The 22,984-nt window shown below is 31.7% G+C and overlaps 2 protein-coding genes across 2 annotated transcripts in view; both read right to left on the bottom strand.

Annotated features, from left to right (window-relative positions):
* LOC139500902 (uncharacterized) overlaps positions 1–22,984 on the bottom strand; it is a 336,961-nt gene that overhangs the window by 185,300 nt on the left and 128,677 nt on the right. The gene's annotated exons all lie outside the window — the stretch shown is intronic.
* The window catches only part of LOC139501836 (leucine-rich repeat-containing protein 15-like), a 167,502-nt gene that overhangs the window by 35,209 nt on the left and 109,309 nt on the right, over positions 1–22,984 (bottom strand). The window contains exon 8 of the mRNA XM_071291060.1: positions 8,476–8,547. Coding sequence (XP_071147161.1) covers positions 8,476–8,547 — 72 coding nt within the window. The remainder of the gene's footprint in view (positions 1–8,475; positions 8,548–22,984) is intronic.

Raw genomic sequence — 22,984 nt, 5'->3', positions numbered from 1 at the left:
TTTTTCGGCCAGAACTCGGACATCGTAGAGTCTTAACATTTGTACCATATTGGACTTTCATATTACGTATCGAATGTAAACATGAACGCGGACCTCCATGAGAACACCCGGATTGAAAGTTTGCAAACTTTCAGACCAATGAAATTCATTTTAATATGTAACGCGAACTTCAACGAGAGCACCGTGATGAAATATTAGTTTTTATTTAGAAATATACATAAATAGTTAAGCAGCTTACCACACAAATCATGCAAATGGTGATACAAGCATGAAACTCTGTAAGAACATGCCTGTAGGTGTATGTGATCATATTAGGGGGGTAGCCATGAAAAAAAAAATCATCCGATCATGGCGGCCATCTTGGATTTTCGAAATGACGTCTTCACAGGGAACAGACATCATATGTATGGCCCGTTTTGTTTGTATTGTATCCAAAATGTTGCAAAATGGAGTAAATCATTGTTATATAAGATTAAGTATCACTTTCGGTCAAATAACGGTCGATAACCCACTCCTGGTTTTATGAATATCCCGAATATAACTGTTTTATAACCCAAATAATGTCAGTCGTTATATTCCACAAATCTCTTACTAATCTTCGATTGCTACATTAGGTTCAATAGGCTATGGACCAATAGAGGGAGTAATTTTATTCTAGTTAACCTTTTTGAGAGTGTGTGTTCTCATTGTTATAAGACGTGTCTCGGTACTTGTCTATCCACCGTTCATATTTTTAGTTACGAAGTTTTATTTACAATTCTGATCGGATATTGATTTGAAGGAATGCTATCCCTATTACTAACACACTTCTATAATAATACTGTTGTTAATACATCAAATAACATAATTAGAAAAGTTATCTTGAATTTTATACAATTTCTAGAATTTTATCTGTGACGTTTCCCTGTGTTGCCTAAATTTATTCATGTTACAGACACACACTCTTCTTGCACTTCTCTAATAGTTTCACTCGGTTATAGTTTGCTCTTGCATTTATTTATTGCTCAGATAATATTTGCGTTATTGTTCTATAAGTTCATTGTTGATTACTTTTGTTTATATAATAGTTACTTAGTTTTTGAAATGGCTAAAAGAATTCACTTATCAGCTTCTTCAGCTGATAGTTGGTAAACTGATTGGACAAAATGTTGTTTGTGTCAGGAGGTCACAACAGACCTACTGAAATCGTCCGACAAAGGAAATACAATGTTAGGCAAAAATATCCACCTTTTTCATGAATTAAATGCCCTACCTATCCCTCTTGATATTCGGCGTTAAACCACGGAGAAGGTATTGAAAGCACAATGAAAAAAGAAAATGCCAAGCACCATAATTTGTTTAGATACAGTTCAATAATACTAAACTTCAGAGAGCCCAGAAACGCAATATGTCACCGATACCATCTGGAAGTTCTGGTGATTGTACGTCTCCTAAACTTTTTAGGTGTACTCCTTGTTCTATTAAAGATCAACAAAACATCCAGTTGAAATTGTGCATAAATGTTTCATTTGTGATAAAGAGTGGCCTTTGTCTGTCTTAAGAGAGGCAATGACAATGAAACTAAACTAAAGACTAATGGATTGTGCAACATCTCTTCAGGATAAACAACTGTTGGCAAAGCTGAGTAGTGGTGATGTTATAGCACAAGAGATGAAGTACCACCCGTATTTTCTCGCAGCTGTATATAAAAAAAGAGAGACCAAAGAGACAAACAGAGATCGAAAGCAGTTGCACACAGGAGGAAACTATAATGAAAGAAACTGCATTAGCTGAGCTGGTCACATACCTTTTTGAAACTCAAAGAAACTCTGAAGAGTCGGTTATGTTTCGATTAGCAGACGTGGCAAACCTGTACGGGGAAAAATTGGCACACCTTGGTTCTTCTTCTGCACAGGTACATTCTACTCGACTGAAGGACAAGCTATTGCAAAAGATGCTAGAATTGGAAGCACACCTAAAGGTCAGAGATGTACTTTTGATGTTTGAAAAAGATATAGGACCAGCTATAGCGTTTGCTTGTGATTATAATGACACCATGCATATGACAAAGACGGCCGAATTGATTCGCTGCCAATTACATGTAGCTACAACGAAGACAACATTTTCTGGATCCTTGGTCTCTGAAGATATCGATGATAGCATACCCCCACCTTTGTTACAGTTGGTGAAAATGATAGAACATGGACCTGATATCAAATCGCAGTTAGTGAACGTTTTTACAAAGTCTGACATAGCTGTGGTCCAACTTTTAATGTTTAATTATAACCCAAACAGCCAAAAGGTGACAGTACAACAAAGACATTCAGCTGATCGTGAGACACCATTTTGTGTATATCTTGGACTGTTACTCTTATATAAAAAAACCAGGAAAAGACATCTTATAGATACATTATTTCAACATGGGTTATGTATCTCTTACGATCGGGTACTGGAAATTTCAACTCAACTAGGTGAAGCTGTTGTTGAACGTTATTTAAATGAAGGTGTTGTATGCCCACCTTTATTAAAGGGCAAAGTGTTTACCACAGCTGCAGTCGACAACATAGACCACAACCCAAGCTCAACATTATCAAAATCATCTTTTCATGGGACCGGAATCTCTATTTTTAACATCCCATTAAAGATAATATCGACCTTAGAAGGGATGAGTTAATATTACCTATACATAAACCAAAATCTAAAAAGGTACCTGAACTCCCTGCTGATTATATGAATATAAAACCTGCATATCTTAAAACAAAACCAGAACCTCTCATTCTGCCTGACGATATTACTAATATACTTAACCACAATTATCTATTCATGAGTTTGCAAAATGAGTATGAGTGGTTAAATACGGTGAGGTTAACAAGTGAAGATATTACGTCCGAAAATATTTCATGGTCATCATTTCGTGGACCAACTGTTGAAATGAGTCTTAGCTGCTTAATGTCATTATTTCAAGAACAAGCTCACTCATTTGCTACCATAAAACTTTCGATGGATAAGCTCAGGGATGTTGTGTCGTTTCTTAATCCTGGTCAAACTCCAGTGATTACAGCAGACCAACCGCTATTTGTTTTGGCAAAGCAAATTCAATGGGAATGGCCAAATGAATACGGTGAAAACAAATTCGTTGTTACGTTCGGTGGATTACATATTGAGATGTCATGAAGTGGGAAATATTTAATGATGTAACTGAGGTTTTTGAACGATTAAGAAACCTGTATTGGTAAGTGACGCTGAAATGGAGTTAATAGAAGCATTTGTTGTGGTTATGTACGACAGTTACAACAACATTTGACATCAACGAATCCAGACTTGAACTATTTGCACGCAAGCAAAGACAGTATGACACCAATCGACCCACTAGAGCTGACCTGCTTGATCATACCAAACAAGCTACATACCGAGATGGCCATGTATGGGGACAGGCAGTCACACATAATCAATATCTACCTAGTCCTGGTGATTGGGGATGGGTTAAGGAGAACGCAGATGGAATGTGGATTCCTCATTGGACACAATTAGCAGCAATTGCTGCATCTTGCCAGGAGTTACACAAATGTGGCTGCAAGAAAACTTGTATTGGTAATTGTAAGTGTTACAAAGATGGCTTGACCTGTACAACATTGTGTTCATGTAGCTGTTAAAACCGAATACATCGGAAAATATTGTAGATTATTACACTAATCATTCCTCAAGCATGTCTAACATAATTACCGATATATCAAACGGAAATTTTGATCGTATATCTATACCACTATTATTTCACTCGAGTAAACGAACTTTTTCGACCCAAACCGAGAGTGGTGATTTTGGTTTTACAATTGTTGTCTGTTTGACATTTTTTCATATCATTTTATTGTACTTCAAATAGTTTTCATGACATATGTAGCGTTGAAAATGGTAAGAACAGTTTTTCGATCTCCACGATTGAGCAAAATGATGTCAATTTTGAATTCAAGATGGCCACCGTGAAAAAAATCGAAAACATGTTGGCTACCCTTCTTATATGATAAAGTACTGCCTAATGAACGTCTATGCCAAATCCCTTGCTTGTATCACTATTTGCATGATTTTGTCAAATGTCGGTACCAAGCCGCCCCAATAAAAAAAACACCCCCTGAAAAACCTTTTTTTTTCATAAAACAATCACTTAATACGTATACGACATAATTAACGATAATTTTTGTCGTTCGAGAGACATTAAAATGTACATAAACGTAATACCATTACATCTATGGCACGTGTAACGCGGACTTAAATAGATGTTACATAAGTCGTAAAATCTTGTCTGTCTTATAACAGATAAGTCATAAAAAGTGCATATATATATATGATTTCACCTTGAAAGAAGCACACGCCTGATGAAGCTTATTTGTTTAGCGAAATAACGCGTATTTCTATTTAAAATATAACAGAACTTTTATAATGTATTATTTAGCGTGTTTAAGTTATACTCTCAGACATTTATATAATTCGATCACCATGCAGCATTCAACAAAGAGCAAAACCCAAACCGCATAATCATTTATAAAAGTTCCCAAAATTACAAATATAAATTCAAACAACTAACGGCCTGATTGATGTATAATACTTATATAAAAAAGATATTACACAACAACGACAACAACTGATTACAGAAAAAAGGGGGTTCAAACCATATGTCCCAATTAAAAAGCATGTCTCGTCAAACAAATCGGAGTTCTTATCTACGGAACAACCACTGGACAGTCTACTGGTGTTAAAAAAATGTTTTTTATTTATGTTTTATTCCATTCAGTCCTGCAATTTATTGATTGAAAAATATTGAAGCAAATAATTTTATTAAGTGATTTAGATTTAATGACCTTAGATTAAAGGGTGCGAACAGATATATTAATGTAACTGTTTCAAAGTTCAAGTTAATCAATTATTGAAATTAGTGAATAAATAGAATTAATTTTCCCGTGGAATGAAGTGTTATTTTTCTAAATTCTATTTGTTAACTCGGACATCATAGTCTAAACATTTGTACCATATTGGACTTTCATATTACGTATCGAATTGTAACATGAACGCGGACCTCGATGAGAACACCTGGATTGAAAGTTTGCAAACTTTCCGACCAATGAAATTCATTTTAATATGTAACGCGAACTTCAACGAGAGCACCTAGATGAAATATTAGTTTTTAGAAATTACTGGTAAAATATAGCTAATAAAATAATATGAGAGCAACATTGCAGAATTGTTTCTTTTCCGTTCTTGTTTGTTTACAATGTGTATGGTCATTTCAATTTATAAGATAGAATTAGATGCCTCAAACGGAAATATCGTTTTTTTGAAATGTATTAAAAGGCGTAAGAAAATGCCGACTAATAGCTAGTCAAGATCGTTTAACTTAAACCTACCCGTTGTTATCGCAAACTAAAATTGATCTCATATATACAGGATACATGTTCTTTTATTACAAGAATTTTTGTACGTCACGGTGCATGGTAGCACGATAATATACCTTTCCAGAATCGTAACAACGCTTCAATATGCTCGTTTGATTTTGCTGCTTTTCCACAATTTACACCTGTTTTGCTCCAGCGACCGGTATTACAATTTAACACAGTTTTAAAAGTTCATTGATCTGTTACTTCATTTACAATTTTGAGCAAGACTTAACTGTTTATTAAATTCAACAAATGTCAACATTATCTTCATTAATTTTATTATTTAACAACACATTGTTTTTCATTACAAGCTATTTCATATATTAATATACAGCTAGTGAATATTTGTTGTTTACCGAAAATATAAGATTTAAATTATATACGCAATGAATAATTTCTGTGAAGTTACTTTTATTTCCGTGACATATTTAATTTACGAGTACAATATAGTAAAACAGAAAAACAGAAACGGTAAATATACAGGAATACTTAAAGTTTCGTAAGTAATTGCAAGAGACCACACGTTACTTACATTTCACGAGTTTTAATAGCACTTATCAATTTTTTAAACGAATATGTGAGATAAATATCTACTGCATTTTGGCAAATTCAAATTATGTTATACATCTTACTATTTTATTTTCAACAGATTCACATTTTTTAAACCGTGCATCAATATTTTAATATTTTTATTATAATAACACCTTATGTAAGAATCCGGGGTTTTGATTGATTAATAGCCACTGTATTTTTCACCAATTTACTGTTATCAAATGAATATCGTTCATTTTTAACGCCGCCGGGGTATTTGCTAAAAGGATATGCCTTTTTTACCCTCTCTGCCGTGGTATTTGCCAAAACATACTCTATCCGACCGGACGCTTGTAACGCCACGATCATCAATGCGTTTTAGTACATTAACATTCGGTGTAATTAAACAGATATATCATGTTATTGAGGGGTATTTGCGAAAAATACCAGTCTTGAGAATGAATTTCCCTCGCCTTACGGCTCGTGAAATTTAACATTCTCTCGACTGGTATTTTTCGCAAATACTCCTCCTTAACATGATATATCTGTTCAAAATTTCTTAAATGTCACGTGTATTGTTCATTCATTTGTAAAAAATTGTGAAGTATCAACTTTACTAAGAATACACGCATTTTACTAAATTCGATAAAATTTGAAAAAAATATAAACGATACATAAATCAAGGATGTTTTGCTTGAGTGATTTACCTGTACAATGCTCGGGTCTCAACGATGTTTAAAACGAATTGATGCCAGTTTGAAATAGTTTTTAACGGGGGCGTGGCCTATTAGTTTGACGTACATTACCACCAACTTGATTTCAATTGATTGGCCGCAAAGAAATCTATTTGACTGGCGTTAAAATGAATTGAAATGAATTGAAATGAATTAAAAATAATTTTCAATTTTTGTCAATCTTTATCAAATGACGATTAATCTCATTTCAATAGCGTTAACACGTTTTTGTCCGTTCAAGCTAAATTCGGGTTACTAGTGATACCTATATTGTTCCCAAATTGGGTTTCCCCTTTCGCCAAAACAATATATTTTTCGCCACTTTATTACTTTTTTCGCCAAGTAACATAGATATATCTTTCGATTAAAAGTCAATCTAAACGTCATTTTTTTTTCGTTCATAAAAATAGTAGAATGTACAGTATGAACATATTTAATTATTTGCTCGGATTTGGTTATACGTTTAACCCTTTAGTTTTATCAACTCTTCATTGACCTCAATTTCTTAAGGTTTGGTCTCATCTTTGCACCTGTAAACTATATTGTCATAAACAGATACAGAGAAACCTCCCCATTGAAATAATACCCATCCCCAAACTTGTATGAACAATCCAAAAACATTAATCTAAAAGTTCTTATTTGTTATTTCTTTACAATTGTACATTTTACATATATTAAATCGAATTGACAAACATTTATATATCGTTAAAAAATGGCAAAGTTTTCCCAAAAGATAAATCAAATCATTGCGATTGGAAACCAGCAACGCATGGAGTCAAATATTTCTTTTGTGAATCGAGTTACTAACAATGCCTCCAGAGACGTCAAATCTTTAAAAATGTTTACATCAAGTACATCAAGTTTCGAAAAAAAATTGGTTGACAGCCAGGTCCCTCAAAATAATAAATATATTTCAACAACGTAATTTGCATACATTTTCCGTTTTTATTAATCCAAACATATTTACTTTCGAAAAAGAAAGCATTGGAAGTGTTGTTTATCTCTTTGAAAACTGGTCAATGAATTTTTGGAAGTAATATTGGTCTTTAAACGGGTTTACTCTCTCTTTTAGTTAAAATTGGGGTAAAACTTTTGGTCTATTGATGGAACAATTATGTGTTGACTTTTGCATTTAGTCATTATTTTGTCGTCAGATAGCGATAACTTTTTATAGATTTCTTATAATCTTTTCCCTAATTCTGTGGCTATTTAACACTTTCCGTAACCAACGCCTATATCTTTTTGAAAAAAAAAAACGGCACCCAGATTAATCGAAACGATATTTATACATATTCTAATAATATTGCAGAAAAAAGGTGGAAATGACAATAGATATTTAGTAACTTTGTATCATTTCTTGTTCTCTCTTTTGGGCAAAGTCAAATTGAAGTTGTCAAAGTGCTAATATTTTACTGTTTTGGAAATATGTACTACTAATCTCTGATGTACAAATGTATACCACTAGATCGATTATGCTATTGCTCTCTAGCAAGGTTTGGTCTCAATTTTTTTTCGAAAAGTAAACTACGTTGCCCTAAACAAATACAAGGTAACCTCTGTTTTCAAAACATTTATATCAACTTGACTTATCTTAAAAATTCAAAAACATTATTCTGAATGTTCTAATTTCTTTAATTTTAAAAATTAGTTCAGCTTACACGTTATATCAAATTGAATGAACAGGCATTTATCAATTTTAGTAGGAAAATTGCAAAATGTTTTCAAAAAGAGGAGATAAATCTTTGCGACAGCAAATCAGCAACACATGAAGGCAAATTATGTTTTTGCGGCATAAAGTTACTTACAATATCTTGAGTGACGTCAAACCTTGAAAGATATTCACGTCCAGTGCTGAAATTTTGTTGTCATTTAAGGACCTGCAAAATAACATTTTTGAAACTTATTTCTGCATAAAATATTTCATATTCATCAATGCAATAATACTTACCTTGGAAAACGAGGACTACAATGAATTATTCTAAAAGTTATTTATCATGGATGACTTAAATTATATATGTAAAAATAACATGCTCAAAGACTTCTATTAAATCTGGTTTTTCAACAGCGTTTCTTAATACTAAACGCCGGATTTGAATACACAAAATTTTTTTTTGTCCAAGTGACGATATTTTACAACAGCTACAACGATACCAGTGTAGCTATACTTATATTTGGTTCTTCTTACCTCAAGTATTAAAACATCATGTCATCATTTCATCATTTTGATATCGAGCTGTTATATGTGAACTTATATGGTGAATTTACACGGAGCACGATGTAGGTAGACTAAAGTTACAAAATACTGCGGATAGGAATATCATTCCAGATTTGTATTTCAGTTACCAAAGTTATCCTTATTAGCCACATAAATAACTACACTGATATTACATATTTTGAACAACGGTTTTCTTTGTGTTTTTGGTAATAAAATAATTTAAATTTTGAAAACGGTAAGCCTTTCTAATTCAGCAGTAACTTTCGACAACTTTAATAAATTGGAAACCGTTATAGATTCATGATGAAGAGTTTAGATTTCAGTTTAATAAATTGTCATGCTTTAGCTGGCAAGATTATCAGTCCTTAAGTTTTAATTCAATTGCCTAAGTTAACCATGTTAAAACCCATAAAATCCTACATTCATGTATTACATTTGGCACAATGGTTTCTTTGTGTTTTTATTATCAAATGAGTGTATATTGGGTAGTGGTTTTGCTTTAAAAATGGTTTCCCTTTCTTATTCATTAGTAACTATCCACAAGTTTGGCAAATGAAGGACTGTTTTAGAGCTAAATTTGTACGATGCAAAGTTCAGATTTTAGTTTTACAAAAACTTTCGCTTTAAACGCGAATTCAAATGGTATCGTTATACTTTGATATTTGTTTATAGATATTTTGAATTACTTTTTATCTGGTTAATTATCCTAAAGAAGGAGAAAATAGAGAATGCACATGGAAATATTTCAAAATACAATGTTGTGGTTGTTCAAAAAATGTGAACACTTTTCGAAGACGCATAGCGCCGGAAAATGGTATCCCTTTTTGATGTTTAGTCTGAATTTGAAATGATTCTGTCATCTCTACTTAAGTACACCATTTTGTCCTAAACAGTATATCTGGTGCAAGAAAATTGGTACCGTTAATCTTATTATAGGATAATCTCTCGATTGACAAATTTCGTATCACCTTAAATTATCATAAAATTCCCATAATATATCAATCATGCATAGTGTACTTGATTTGTCTATTTTGAATGATTAAATAAAGGTTCATAACATACATTCATAAAAGAGCTGAAACATATCAATTCGTTTTCTGTTATTTACTGTCTGGTGAACGTACCTCTAAGGACTGTTATCAGACCTACACAGGAATTTAATACTTTAAGGATAATGTCAGCACATAACCAAGGGTTGTTGTATATTGCTGTATGTCTAACCTGTTTTATGTTTATTGTTTTTAAATAAACCAGGTCGTTAGTTTTCTCTTTTGAACTTTTTTCACGTGTGGCATCTCGGAGCCTTTTGTAGCTTATTATTCGGTATGGGTTTTGTTCATTATTGAATTCCGTGCGGTGACTTAGAGTTGCGAACTTTTGTATTGGTCTCGATTTCATTTTAAATCGTGGTACCTATGATAATTTATTTCACAGGATATTTATTTTATTCCGGTTTCAATTCACTATCTTGTCATAAAAAGATTTAGGCAACAAGTGTTGCCATTTGGTTGTAGTATACATACCTTTTTTTAAAACGAATTTCTGCATAAAATGTATTTCTATCTCCAAACGGAATTACATCATTTGGTGTTAATTTGAAATGATTTTTTTCATTCCTGTTAGAATTAACTTTCTACTAATTAAGATACAAAATTGATAAATGTGAACTACTTTTCAAAGATGTATAGCGCACTATAGATAGCGATTTTTCACTAAGCAAGGTTATATGTCAATTTGAGAAGAATTTGACCTTCCCTGCTCTAGCTAACAATCTTGTCATCAAAAGATATTGAGTAACCTCTCCATTCTAGATTGAACAATTCAGACAACTTTAAGATATCATCTTCATTCAATTATAAGCAAGTCAATCTAAACGTCATTTTTTTTTCGTTCATAAAAATAGTAGAATGTACAGCATGAACATATTTAATTATTTGCTCGGATTTGGTTATACGTTTAACCCTTTAGTTTTATCAACTCTTCATTGACCTCAATTTCTTAAGGTTTGGTCTCATCTTTGCACCTGTAAACTATATTATCATAAACAGATACAGAGAAACCTCCCCATTGAAAATATCCCCATCCCCCAAACTTGTATGAACAATCCAAAAACATTAATTGAAAAGTTCTTATTTGTTATTTCTTTACAATTGTACATTTTACATATATTTAATTGAATTGACAAACATTTATATATCGTTAAAAAAATGGCAAAGTTTTCCCAAAAGATAAATCAAATCATTGCGATTGCAAACCAGCAATACAGGGAGTCAAATATTTCTTTTGTGAATCGAGTTACTTACAATGCCTCCAGAGACGTAAAATCTTTAAAAATGTTTACATCAAGTTTAGAAAAAAATTGCTTGACAGCCAGGTCCCTCAAAATAATAAATATATTTCAACAACGTAATTTGCATACATTTTTCCGTTTTTATTAATCCAAACATATTTACTTTCGAAAAAGAAAGCATTGGAAGTGTTGTTTATCTCTTTGAAAACTGGTCAATGAATTTTTGGAAGTAATATTGGTCTTTAAACGGGTTTACTCTCTCTTTTAGTTAAAATTGGGGTCAAACTTTTGGTCTATTGATGGAACAATTATGTGTTGACTTTTGCATTTAGTCATTATTTTGTCGTCAGATAGCGATAACTTTTTATAGATTTCTTATAATAACTTTTCCCTAATTCTGTGGCTATTTAACCCTTTCCGTAACCAATGTATAAAACAATTAATCAACGTGTGGTTGCCGATGATCTCAGACGATGATTGAATGAGTTTACGGTTCATAACCTTTACCAGCTGACTGAATGAATCAAAAGATGCTAACATGTTTAAACGCAATAGACAGTTTTGTGGAATGTGGAGGCTACTGGGAGGAATTTTCGCCGATCAAAAATGAAAATGTATTTGATATTCATTAGAGTTACTGATTATTACATAGTTATTCGTGGATTATCGGATATATTCAATCACGATTGTAAATTATCAACTTTAAAGTCCTCCCAGTTGCTCTGACCTTAAAATTCGGTTATTTAATTATCTCGATTGGATAAATCCGATAATAAACTGGTACCAATGTAAGAATTTATGTATATCTTCTGTATTACCATAACGACGAACATCATCTTAATTTGTATTTTTAAGAAACGGTAACCAGTTGAATCAATATGAAATTTATAAATATTGTAAGAATATTGCAGAAAAAAAGGGGGAAATTACTATAGATATTTGGTAGCTTTATATTTTTGGGACAATGCCAAATTGAAGTTGTAAAAGTGCCAACATTTTACTTTTTGGGAAATATGTATTACTACTCTCCGTTGTGCAAATGAATACCACCGTTATTTTGTAACGTCACTGTTTGAGGGTGGCAGAGGAACGTTTTTTTACCTCGACACTCAAATCGTGTGCTGTTAAAATATACATACAATGTGCATGACAAACCAGCAAAACATGGGGTCAAACAATTATTTGTGGAATAATGTTACTTACAAATTTTTCAGAGCCGTTAAACCTTTAAAGAGATTTACATCAAGTGTAACAATTGGATTGTCATGCAGCCACCTGTAAAATAATAGTTTTAAAACATATCTGCATAAAATATTTTGTATTCCTCAATCCATACATATTTACAGTAGAAAAAGAAGAAAAGTTGAAGTGTAGTATATCTGTTTGAAAACCAATTAAAGGTATTACAGACATACTGACAGATCCTTCATGTTGATTTGTTGAATACATTTCTTCAGATTATTTGTAAAGTTTATTCTCATTGTTATTTTGTAACGTCACTGTTTGAACGTGTTTTACCTCGACACTCAAATCGTGTGCTGTTCAAATTTACATACAACGTACTTACAACCAAGTAGTTGTATTTGGTTAGTTGAAACATAAAAAGTTCGATAATGCTATTCCTCCTTATCAAGGTTTTATCTCAATTTGATTAAGAATGCTGTCGTATTTGATCATGTAAACTATCTTGTCCTAATCAGATATAGGCAAACCTCTCCATTTACAAATTCAGACCCCTTACCTTATACCAGCAATTCAATCGATGGAAAATATTTAAAAAAAAATATAAGAACATTGATTATATATATTGCTTTCTCAAAATCTTGTATTACTTTAAAAACACCTAATAAACCATTAACACTTTTTTAGTACAATAAGTGTATTTGTATTGCATTTGTTGACCAACAGAAGTCTAGTATATCTGTTTGTAAACTGGTTGATATATATTGACAACATACCGGCAGATTTTCATTATATGACATACAGGGGTTCCATAATTATCATAAGATGAAAATATTTTCAATATCTGCCCTTAAGTAAATCTAAAACGATGTTGTTTTTAGACAGTATTACCGCATTATCAATGATGAACTTGAATACAACTAATTTAATGACCATCTTGTACAACAGTGATTTGAATTCAGTTATTTAGGTTGTTCATATTTACCACATAAAATTCTTTACCCATATAATATATTTTGCACAAAGCTTTCATTTGTTTAAATTTAATGACTTTTTGGAAGTAATATTGGTCTTTAAACGGTTTTACTTTCTCTTTAAGTCAAAACCAATTAAAAATATAGGTATAACTTTTGGTCTACGATGGAACAATTATGTATTGACTTTTGCATTGAGTCATAGTTTTGTCGTCAGAAAGCGATAATTTTTTATAGATTTCTTATAATAACTTTTCTCTAATTCTGTGGAAGTTTAACCCTTTCCAGAACCAATGTATACAAAATTAATCAACTTGTGGTTGTCGATGATCTCAGAAGATGACTGGATAAGTTTACGGTTCATAAACTTTATCAGCTCACTGACTGAATCAAAAGCTAACATGTTTTAATGAAATTGACAACATTGTAGAATGTGGAAGCCGCTCGAAGGGATTTTCGCTTATATCAAAAATAAAAATTTATTTGATATTCATTAGAGTAACTGATTATTACATAGTTATTCGTGGATTATCAGATTTAACCAATCAAGATAGTTAATAATCAACTTTAAAGTCCTCCTAATGCTCGGACTTTGAAATCCGGTAATTTAATTATCTCGATTTTATAACTCCAATAATCCACTGGTACCAATTTAAGAATCTGTATATATATCTGTTGTATTACTCTAAAGATGAACATATCTTAAATTGTATTTCTAAGAAACGGTTACAAGTTGAATCAATATGAAATTTATAAAGATTCTAAGAATATTGCAGAAAAAGAGGGAAAGATGACTCTAGATATATTGTAGCTTTGGGGACCAGGTCAAATTGAAGTAGTCAAAGTGCCAATTGTTTACTGTTCGAGAAATGTGTACTACTAGTTTCCGTTGTGCAAATGAATACCACCATATCGATAGATTGTATTTTTGAAAGTGAGATTGCTTTGTAAATGATAAGCTTTTCTCATTTAGCAGTAATTTTCGATAACTTTGCAAAATGAGGTACCGTTTTAGAGCTATGTTGAAAAGTTCAGATTTTAGTTTAATAAAAACTTTCGCGCATCATGGAAACTCCATTTTTTTCGATATATATAGATATTTGATTATACGTATTTTACATTAATTTGTATCTGGTTAAGTATCCTAAATTAAGAGAAAATAGAAAAAGTTACATGGAAATATGGAGAAGTGTAGTGGTTGTTCTGATAATATGAATTATTTTTCGAAGACGTATAGAGCCGGATTGATAAAAAAATTTCTCTAAAAAAAGTTTCATTGTCAACTTTGACAATTTGTTTATCATCTTTAATTTTCATAAGAAGCAAATTAAATCCATCTTAATGTACTGTTTTTTTTTGGTGTGTGGTAGAAACAAAACATGGTCCGGGTTTTGCATGGAATAGAAAAATGTATTTGATCTTTTACAACTGAATTCATTAGTTTTGTATGATTGAGTTGAGGATCATGTGTTCATAAAAGACATAAAAATAGAAAATCAAAAGATATGGGGTATCTATCTATGTCACAACATCAGTACATAAGCATATGTGTTCGATCTATCTATAGTAGTGTGTAACGATCTTCACAGGAATGTGATCCTTAAAAGCGAATGTCAGCAAATAAGTAAAGTGATATATTTGCCATGAAGGGGCCGTTTCTAACTTATGCGGTATGAGTTTTGTTCATTTTTGAATTCCATAAGGTGACCTTTAGTTTCCAACTTTATATTGGTATCCATTTTAATTTAATAATTGTAGCTATGATGAGTTAAGTTTCATCCCGGATCTAGTTATCTGTCGTGACCTAAAACGATATAGGAAAACCTCTCCATTGACTTAATTCATGTCACCAAAGTTATATTATCAATTTTATTACACAAATATAAATGTCTGTAATATTTGTTTCTTAGAAATGCAACCAAATCAAATTAAAATAAAATTTTCACATTTCACTTTCAACTTAGCAGATGGTTTTTGAAAAACTGAGAAAAGAAATGAAAAAGTCAAATACAGAAAAAGGAAAGATAAATCTTAATCATAATAAACAGTTTGTCATTCCTGTTCCAGTTATCTAATTAATTGGAAAAAGATACAAGGTAACCACTCCATTGAGATATTAATATCTGATATATTCAGTAACATCAATTCAAACAACCTTTATATTTTATCAAAAATGGTACACTTTAAACATTATAAGAAATAAATTAAACGATATTAAAACATGTTCCAGGAAATTGCAATACGTTTATCAAAAGTAAAAACAGTGAGTATATATTGCTTTCTCAAACTTATGTTACTTGAAAAAAATAATGTTTAAAAAGAGAGGGGTGTTATAACACGACAGCTAACAAGCAACATATGGGGACTTCTGTAACTTAATTTGATTGGTTTGTAGTACCTACAATACAACATTACACATTTCTTCATTTTATGTGGCGTATTCGTCAAAGCAATAATGAGCCGACGGTAGTCTAGTATATCTATTTGTTTACTGGTTTATATATTGCAGTAAAACCTCATTACATCATCTCCAACTCAAGCGAATATTCGGTTAAAGTAAATGGAGTTATGTCTAAGCAGTAAGCAGACAACATATTAAAAAGATACTGGGAGAAATATCAGTCAATAATTCTTGATTTTTGATTATCTAAGATGTCCGTATTACCAACCTAAAATCCGTTACCCAAACATTATATTTTGCACAGTGGTTTCCTTCGTATTTTTTTATCAAAGGATTTTTGGAGAGTTGTATTGGTCTTAAAACGTTTTCTCTTGATCAATCAGTAAAAACCATTACACTTTTGCAAATTGGGGTACAATTTTAGAGCTACAAAGGAACAATTTTGTTTTGACTTTTGCATTTGAATAACTATTTTCTAGCGATATTTTTTTTATACAAATCTTATAATAACTTATACCTTGTCTATTACAATAAAATGATCAATTTAGAAGAAGTGCAAAGGTGAAAGGACTTTGAGCTATCTTATCAATTCAATTACTTAAATATAGATAAACTTATCATAGGTACCAGCATTGAAGTTTAATATTTGCTCCAGACGGGCGTTTCTTCTACAGAAGACTCATCAGTATTTCAAAAATTCAAAGTTTCAACAGTTAATTTATGATTATGAACATATCAATGATAACTGAAGTCAACACAGAAGTGCTGACTACTTAACTGGTGACACCCTCTGGGAATTACAACTCCACCAGCTGTGGCATCGTGCCAGTGGTTGTAAATAAACTCATCATAGGTACCAAGATTGATTTTTTTTTTATAAACGTCCATATCTTATTTTTTATTTCTTAGAAACGGTACTCAGTTTAATAAAAACAAAATTTGTATATAATTTAGGAATATTGCAGCAAAAGAGAGGAAAATGATAACTGATATTAGGGGAAAATTAAGAATGGAGTAGTCTAAAAGTGCAAAGATTTTACTGATCTGGAAATGCAAATCAACGATATTCAAATGTATAGTACAAAATCGATATTGCTATTCCTCTTAATCAAAGTTTGTTTTTAATAAGGTCTTTCCACTTTTCTGTGGAAAGACCTATTGTTTTTCTTCTGATTATTTTTTTTTTCTTCCTCCAAATTTTGTTCTTGCGATAAACATTTGTTTCGCAATATGTCGCTTAGATATTTGGTATATGAAATCGAACAGTTTATGCGCTTTTGAAATCTACCCTGCGTAACCGAATACTTTTCTTTGTAGGAGTTATCTCCCCAAACACTGTTTTCCTTGTGTCAACAACTCCTTCGCAACCGTAAAAGATTACGACAAATTTATTTTATAATATTGCTCGTTATATCCTTCGCATGATTTGTCCAATTTGGATCGAAGCAATATGAACGCTCCATATGAGAGTTATTTGCCTTTTTGTATATGAAGTTTTGAAATGTATTTTAAACTGAACACCATAAGTGGTAGAGACCTAGGATCTTTTAATTTGAGGTCCTTCGTCCAAAAAAATGAAAATTAGGTCAATGTCAAAGGCCAAGGTCGTATTCTAATTTTTGAATTTGTCTTATTTTCACTCATTTTCATTAACCTTATAAGATATCGACAAATTATTTTGTATACATTGTTAGTTGCGACATGTGGTAACTAAATTATTTTAGTTGAAAGGGTGCGTAAACAATGAATGGGAGTTTTAGCCCCTATCATATCTTAAATTATGTTTAAAGTGATATAACTTATTAACCATACATATTAAAGGCTAGGGTCTTTTGATTTGAAATCCTCAGTTTGTGACCTTGAAATTGAGGTCAAGGTCATCGGTTAATTCGACGTTCTAGATTTTGACCTTTGCTTTAAATTCATATCTATACATCATAAAGCCATATGAACTGACATGTTAGACTGATTTTTTATATTTTAATATCAAAATAGATATTAACTGGTGGAAAGACCTTCAATTGTTCTCTGAACAATTGGTTTTTAATTCTAATTATAATTCTGTCGTCTGTCCTCAAATAACTATCTCAGGGTAACGTATCCACTGATAAAATTCAAATCACCTGAGAGTTTATGAAACAATTCAATAACATAAAGTTTTACGGTCTTATTTGTGATTTCATGGAAATATACAGTAAACATTTAATACCAAATTAAATGAACACACATTTATAAATCTTATTTGTAAACTTTCAAAATAATGTCAAAATTAAATCAATAATCAAATCGTATTTTTACAGGAGTGTGCACGCAGAAACTGCTCCAACAGAGTAAAGATTTTAAATGAAACTCCGTACATTTTTATGAACACCTTAACGAATTATTGATCTATACGATGTAGCTGTGTCTAAACTAACAAATGACTTTTTTACCACGTCTTCGATTGTGGTTTAACATCTATGTCGTCTGTCTATTAAGTACCAAACGTGATGTATTCCCAAATATGACTGTTATACCGAGTGAGAATTTGCATTGCTATACAGCGTGTCTTAGTATTCTGTACATCCAACATTCACGTATTTATTTTTGATGTTTCTGTAATGGTGTCGGTTTGATAATGTGTTATGTGTTATCGTTTGTAGTCCAAATAATTATAAAATTGCCTTTCAATACCAATATTGTCATGACAATTGTTTGGACAAGTATTGTGAAAAATCTGTAAAAAGTTCGAGATTGCATGTTCGTTACGTAAGCGCGTCACTGTTTGACATATCCGGTGGTGTCTGTCGTTGATTGAATATATTCGTTGTTGTTTTGCGGTTTGCATTTTGTGAAGACTATTGTTTTATATGTTTGTGCATTTTTCTGTGATGAATGTTCTTGCGTGAGTTTGTGCTGTATTTCTGTCACGTAGTATTGTCCTTTTTGCGATTGTTTTTTACATTGTCATAAAGCGGGAGGTTTGGCGAGCCATTAAATCAGGTTCAACCATCCATTTTTTTTTTAAATGTCCTCTACCAAGTCAGAAATATGGCAGTTTATTATCAAAAAGTTCGTTTCTATGTATGTTGGCGTTTGTTTTTGTTGGACTTCAGTGTTCCTTTTGTCCTTTTGTTTTCCTCTGATAGATGATGTTTATTCCTCGGTTTTAGTTTATAACCCGGATTTGTTTTCTCTCAATCGATTTATGACTTTTGAACACCGGTTTATTACTCTTGCCTTTATGTACAACAGTGGGAAAGCCACGGATCAGTTCTGCGCCTCCTTCCGTATGACGTAACGGCCAAAAAATCAAGGGCGACAATCGCGATTTTTACATAGACGGCGACAGTATCGCGCCATCTCGGTAATTTATTAACATCGTGTACGTGTGATTTTTAAAGAAATTTACTATTAAAGACAATTAAACTTGTGTCATTTCATCATTAATTAGTTATATAGGTAAGTTTTACAGGTGACTATGCTATATTTTCTTCTTAGGAGATTTTATTTTACAAGAAACAAACATCTGAAAATGGCAAGAGACGTTGTTATTTTGGAAGATAAAAATATGGCGGGTGTTTTCTGCTTCTGAAAATAACTGACACATAACTGGCTATTTAAATATAAAATGACCAAAAATAGTATCTATGATGATAGGAGTCCCTAAATATTTGCATAAATACCCATCACTCCTTGTCAAATTGTAAGTGAGGCTGCGAAAAGGAAGCACATAAATCGACGCCATTTTTCAACAGATTAAGGTTTCTGAGCTCACGAAATACTACTATTATTACTTTTAATGGTTAGTAGAGAGATATGAACATTATCCATAACATAATTCATTGATCAGATCGGGTTATGGCTATATGTTTTCCTCTTTTTCGATGCTGAAATCCATTAAATTCCCCCAGACCACACGAAATAAACGCCCCTTTCTCAGCCCGAGACTTCAATATTTTGATTGAAACTTGAATTTTGGCATGTCAATGTTAGCATTTAAATTTTAATTAAATTATTACGGTTGTGTAAAGCATTTGTGCTGATTTGTCTGGTTGTCTCGAATAATAAAAAGGTTAATTAAATGGTTTTATATTATTATTTGTGAACCCAAAAAGTGTGTGAAAAAAACCCCAAAACAAACAAAATAAAATTATAGGAAAAATATAACAACTACATAAGTATAGTTTAATTTTATCCTAAACCTCTATCCATCATTTCTTACAGATAATACAGGATGAGGGTTAACAAAATAGGGAACCAGGGGTGGATACAGCCATTTTGAAAAGGGGGTTCCCTACCCAGGATAAAGGGGGGTTAATTCCGACTAAATGTCCCCTTTCAAATGCATTGATTGTCCATAAAAAGGGGGGAATCCAATCCCGGAACCCTATCCCTGGATCCGCCACTGGGAACTATGGCTAAAAGTATAAAAAATTGGAGAACTATGACTAAAGGAACAAAGAATAGAGATTAGAGAAAATTGACTGTAATAAAGAATAGAGCAAATGACATGCTAGTCAAAATGATATGACGTCTGACAAGGCTATTTCATTTTTTTTTATCTGGGAAGCCTTCCTACGCAGAAAAAAATTATAAAATATCCAAGCCCGACATCATGATTATTTGAACTATTGATGTGCTAATTTATATATTGAGAAAAGAGAAATGATGGACAAAAAGTATAAAAAAATAGAGACAAATGAGCGTAAAGAATAAATGATAAAGTAATGGAAAACACCCCATCCAGACCCTTGTTTATCTGAACAACAGTACTATTATTTTTGCTGATTAGTGCATATACGCATTTCCCATTTGAATGGTTTTAAAGTAGTAATTTAGGGCCCTTTTTAGCTTGTTGTTCGGTGTGAGCCAAGGCTCCGTGTTGAAGGCCGTACATTGACCTATAATGGTTTACTTTTATAATTTGTTATTTGGATGGAGAGTTGTCTCATTGGCACTAACACCACATCTTCCTATATCTATGTAAAATATCTTTTAAAGATTTCAGGTATATGAAATATTAACCAGTAGGACAGAATTTTTCTGCCCCTAAAAAAACAAATTATGTGATTTATTGTTGAATTTTATTGCCAGATTCAGTATTGGCTAGGTGTTGTGGCCAGGTTTTATTGGTTGTGGATACATTTAATATCTATTACTGGTATGAAGAATTAAAGATATAAATGATTGAATGAAAAGTTACCTTTTAAATAACAGATACGTGTAAGATAATTTAATGTTGCATATTAAGTTATACTTTATTTAAACATTATTTAATATACCTATTAAAAAGATTGATATGTTATTTTGTTGATGGATTTAAGGTATTTGAAGTAAATGAATAAATAAATAGAAAATTTGTGTTGCTGTATATGATTATTAACTTGTCTTGATGGAGGGCAGGACTTTTTCGTGACGTCTGGATTGGGTGCTTTTAAGCTCATGATTTTGGGATCCAGGATTTTCTTTCGTGATTTTTTTTAATTTGGGACCTTAGAAGATAATGTTTTTAGCCCGGGATTTCGGGATCAGGACCCCTGCAACATCCCCCACCTCCTTCTTTGACATATAATATAAAGTCATTAAAAATAAATCAATAATTACATCAAAAGTCTAAAATAATTTCTTTATTTTTGTTGAATCATATAAACAGCCTTTTGATTATTTAAAATTAAAATAAGAAGGATTTCAATTTAAATGAAATGATAACAAACATTTGAAAACAAACATAGTATATACATTATGAGATTTTTTTCAGGTTTAAAGGCTTTCATGTAGCAAAAAAATGCCTATATATCCACTCCAAATGAGTATTTTGGGATAGTTGTCTCATTGGCTATTATTCACATCTGATTAGTTTTCCATTAGTAAAATTCAAATAAAAAACATTCAATTCCAATTTAAATGTGAACCTTCTCATTCTTGGACCACATAGAAATTTGTAGACAATTAAAATATATTATAATTTCATATAACAACTGTAAAAAAGTTCGAAATTATTTTCATTTGATAATACATGTATCATCTGCATATATTATATATTTTCAGATAACAATAGGAATAAGAAGAGCAGGATTTCTATTTTGAGGATTTACATGTATGGAACAGAGGACTATTTGACTTGATTTTACTTTCAACTTGGACTTTTAACAATAATTATAATACTCTTAAATAATTTAAGATATTTTTTATGTATGTTTCATTTTAACATTATTTTTATGACTGTATTTATTTATCATTTAATAAACGTTTATTTCTAAACATTTTCATATTTTTAAATTTACAATGTGAAACACTCAACCATTTTATATTGATAACGTGGGGTAAATGTACATCAGACAATAATGCTGTTGCAATACAATAATACTTATTGTCATTGAAAAACCTGAGAATCATAGATGCAAACCTAGCATATTCATAGGGGTCCCCTTTTGTGGTTGATTCAATAGGGAATCACTGGAGCGGGCCCCTCTTTAGTCAGTCAGCAGCCCCCTAGAAAAAGTTCTGGATCCGTCACTGGTATCAGGCATATACATGTATGTACTGTAGTATTTGAGACATAAAAAAAATCAAAGATATAAAAAGTCAAATTGATGGTCTTTAATGATTGATTAGGTGTGAAGGACTGAAATAGAAGGGTTTTAAAATCGTTCAGTTCTCCTAGACATAGTGAGGTATCCTTGATGTCCCTCAAATGGCCTATCATGACGACTTTTCACTGTTTTTCTGAAGTGTGGTAACCCCTGCACCTAAATAAATCATTTTCAGTAGTCTCTCTTTTTTCATACTTTTTTGTTGAAAAGTCTAAACTAATATTCAAATTAAAAAAAGAAAACTGAGCAACTTGAACCCACAACATACAATTGATATCAGGTGTTCTGGAAGAGTAAGTAGATCCTGCTCCTTGTGTAGTATTAGGAATGAGATGTCCTGGTGCCCTTTTCCTGTATGTTATCACATGATTTTGCAAATTATTGCAATTATGTGCTTTTTAAGAATGGAGAAAAATGTGTGAAAAAGTATTATACTGCAAAAAAATCAGCACACAGGTATAGGAATGGTATGATTCTGATTTAACTATAGATCCTGTGTCCAAGCTTTGCCTTCTTGTAGATTGGTGTAAAATAAAAATGTGGGTCAAGCATTAATATCAATGCAACAAAACAGGATCCCCAAAATCAGAGTGAGACTTTCATATGCCAATGTCAAAGTAGACCTTAGAAGTGATACAGCATTTTGTTAATGCTTTAAATGGTCATATAGCTCTGAC

The sequence above is a fragment of the Mytilus edulis genome, chromosome 13 (genome assembly GCF_963676685.1).
Source record: "Mytilus edulis chromosome 13, xbMytEdul2.2, whole genome shotgun sequence".
Lineage (NCBI taxonomy): Eukaryota > Metazoa > Mollusca > Bivalvia > Mytilida > Mytilidae > Mytilus > Mytilus edulis.
This window is presented reverse-complemented; position numbering and strand designations above follow the sequence as displayed.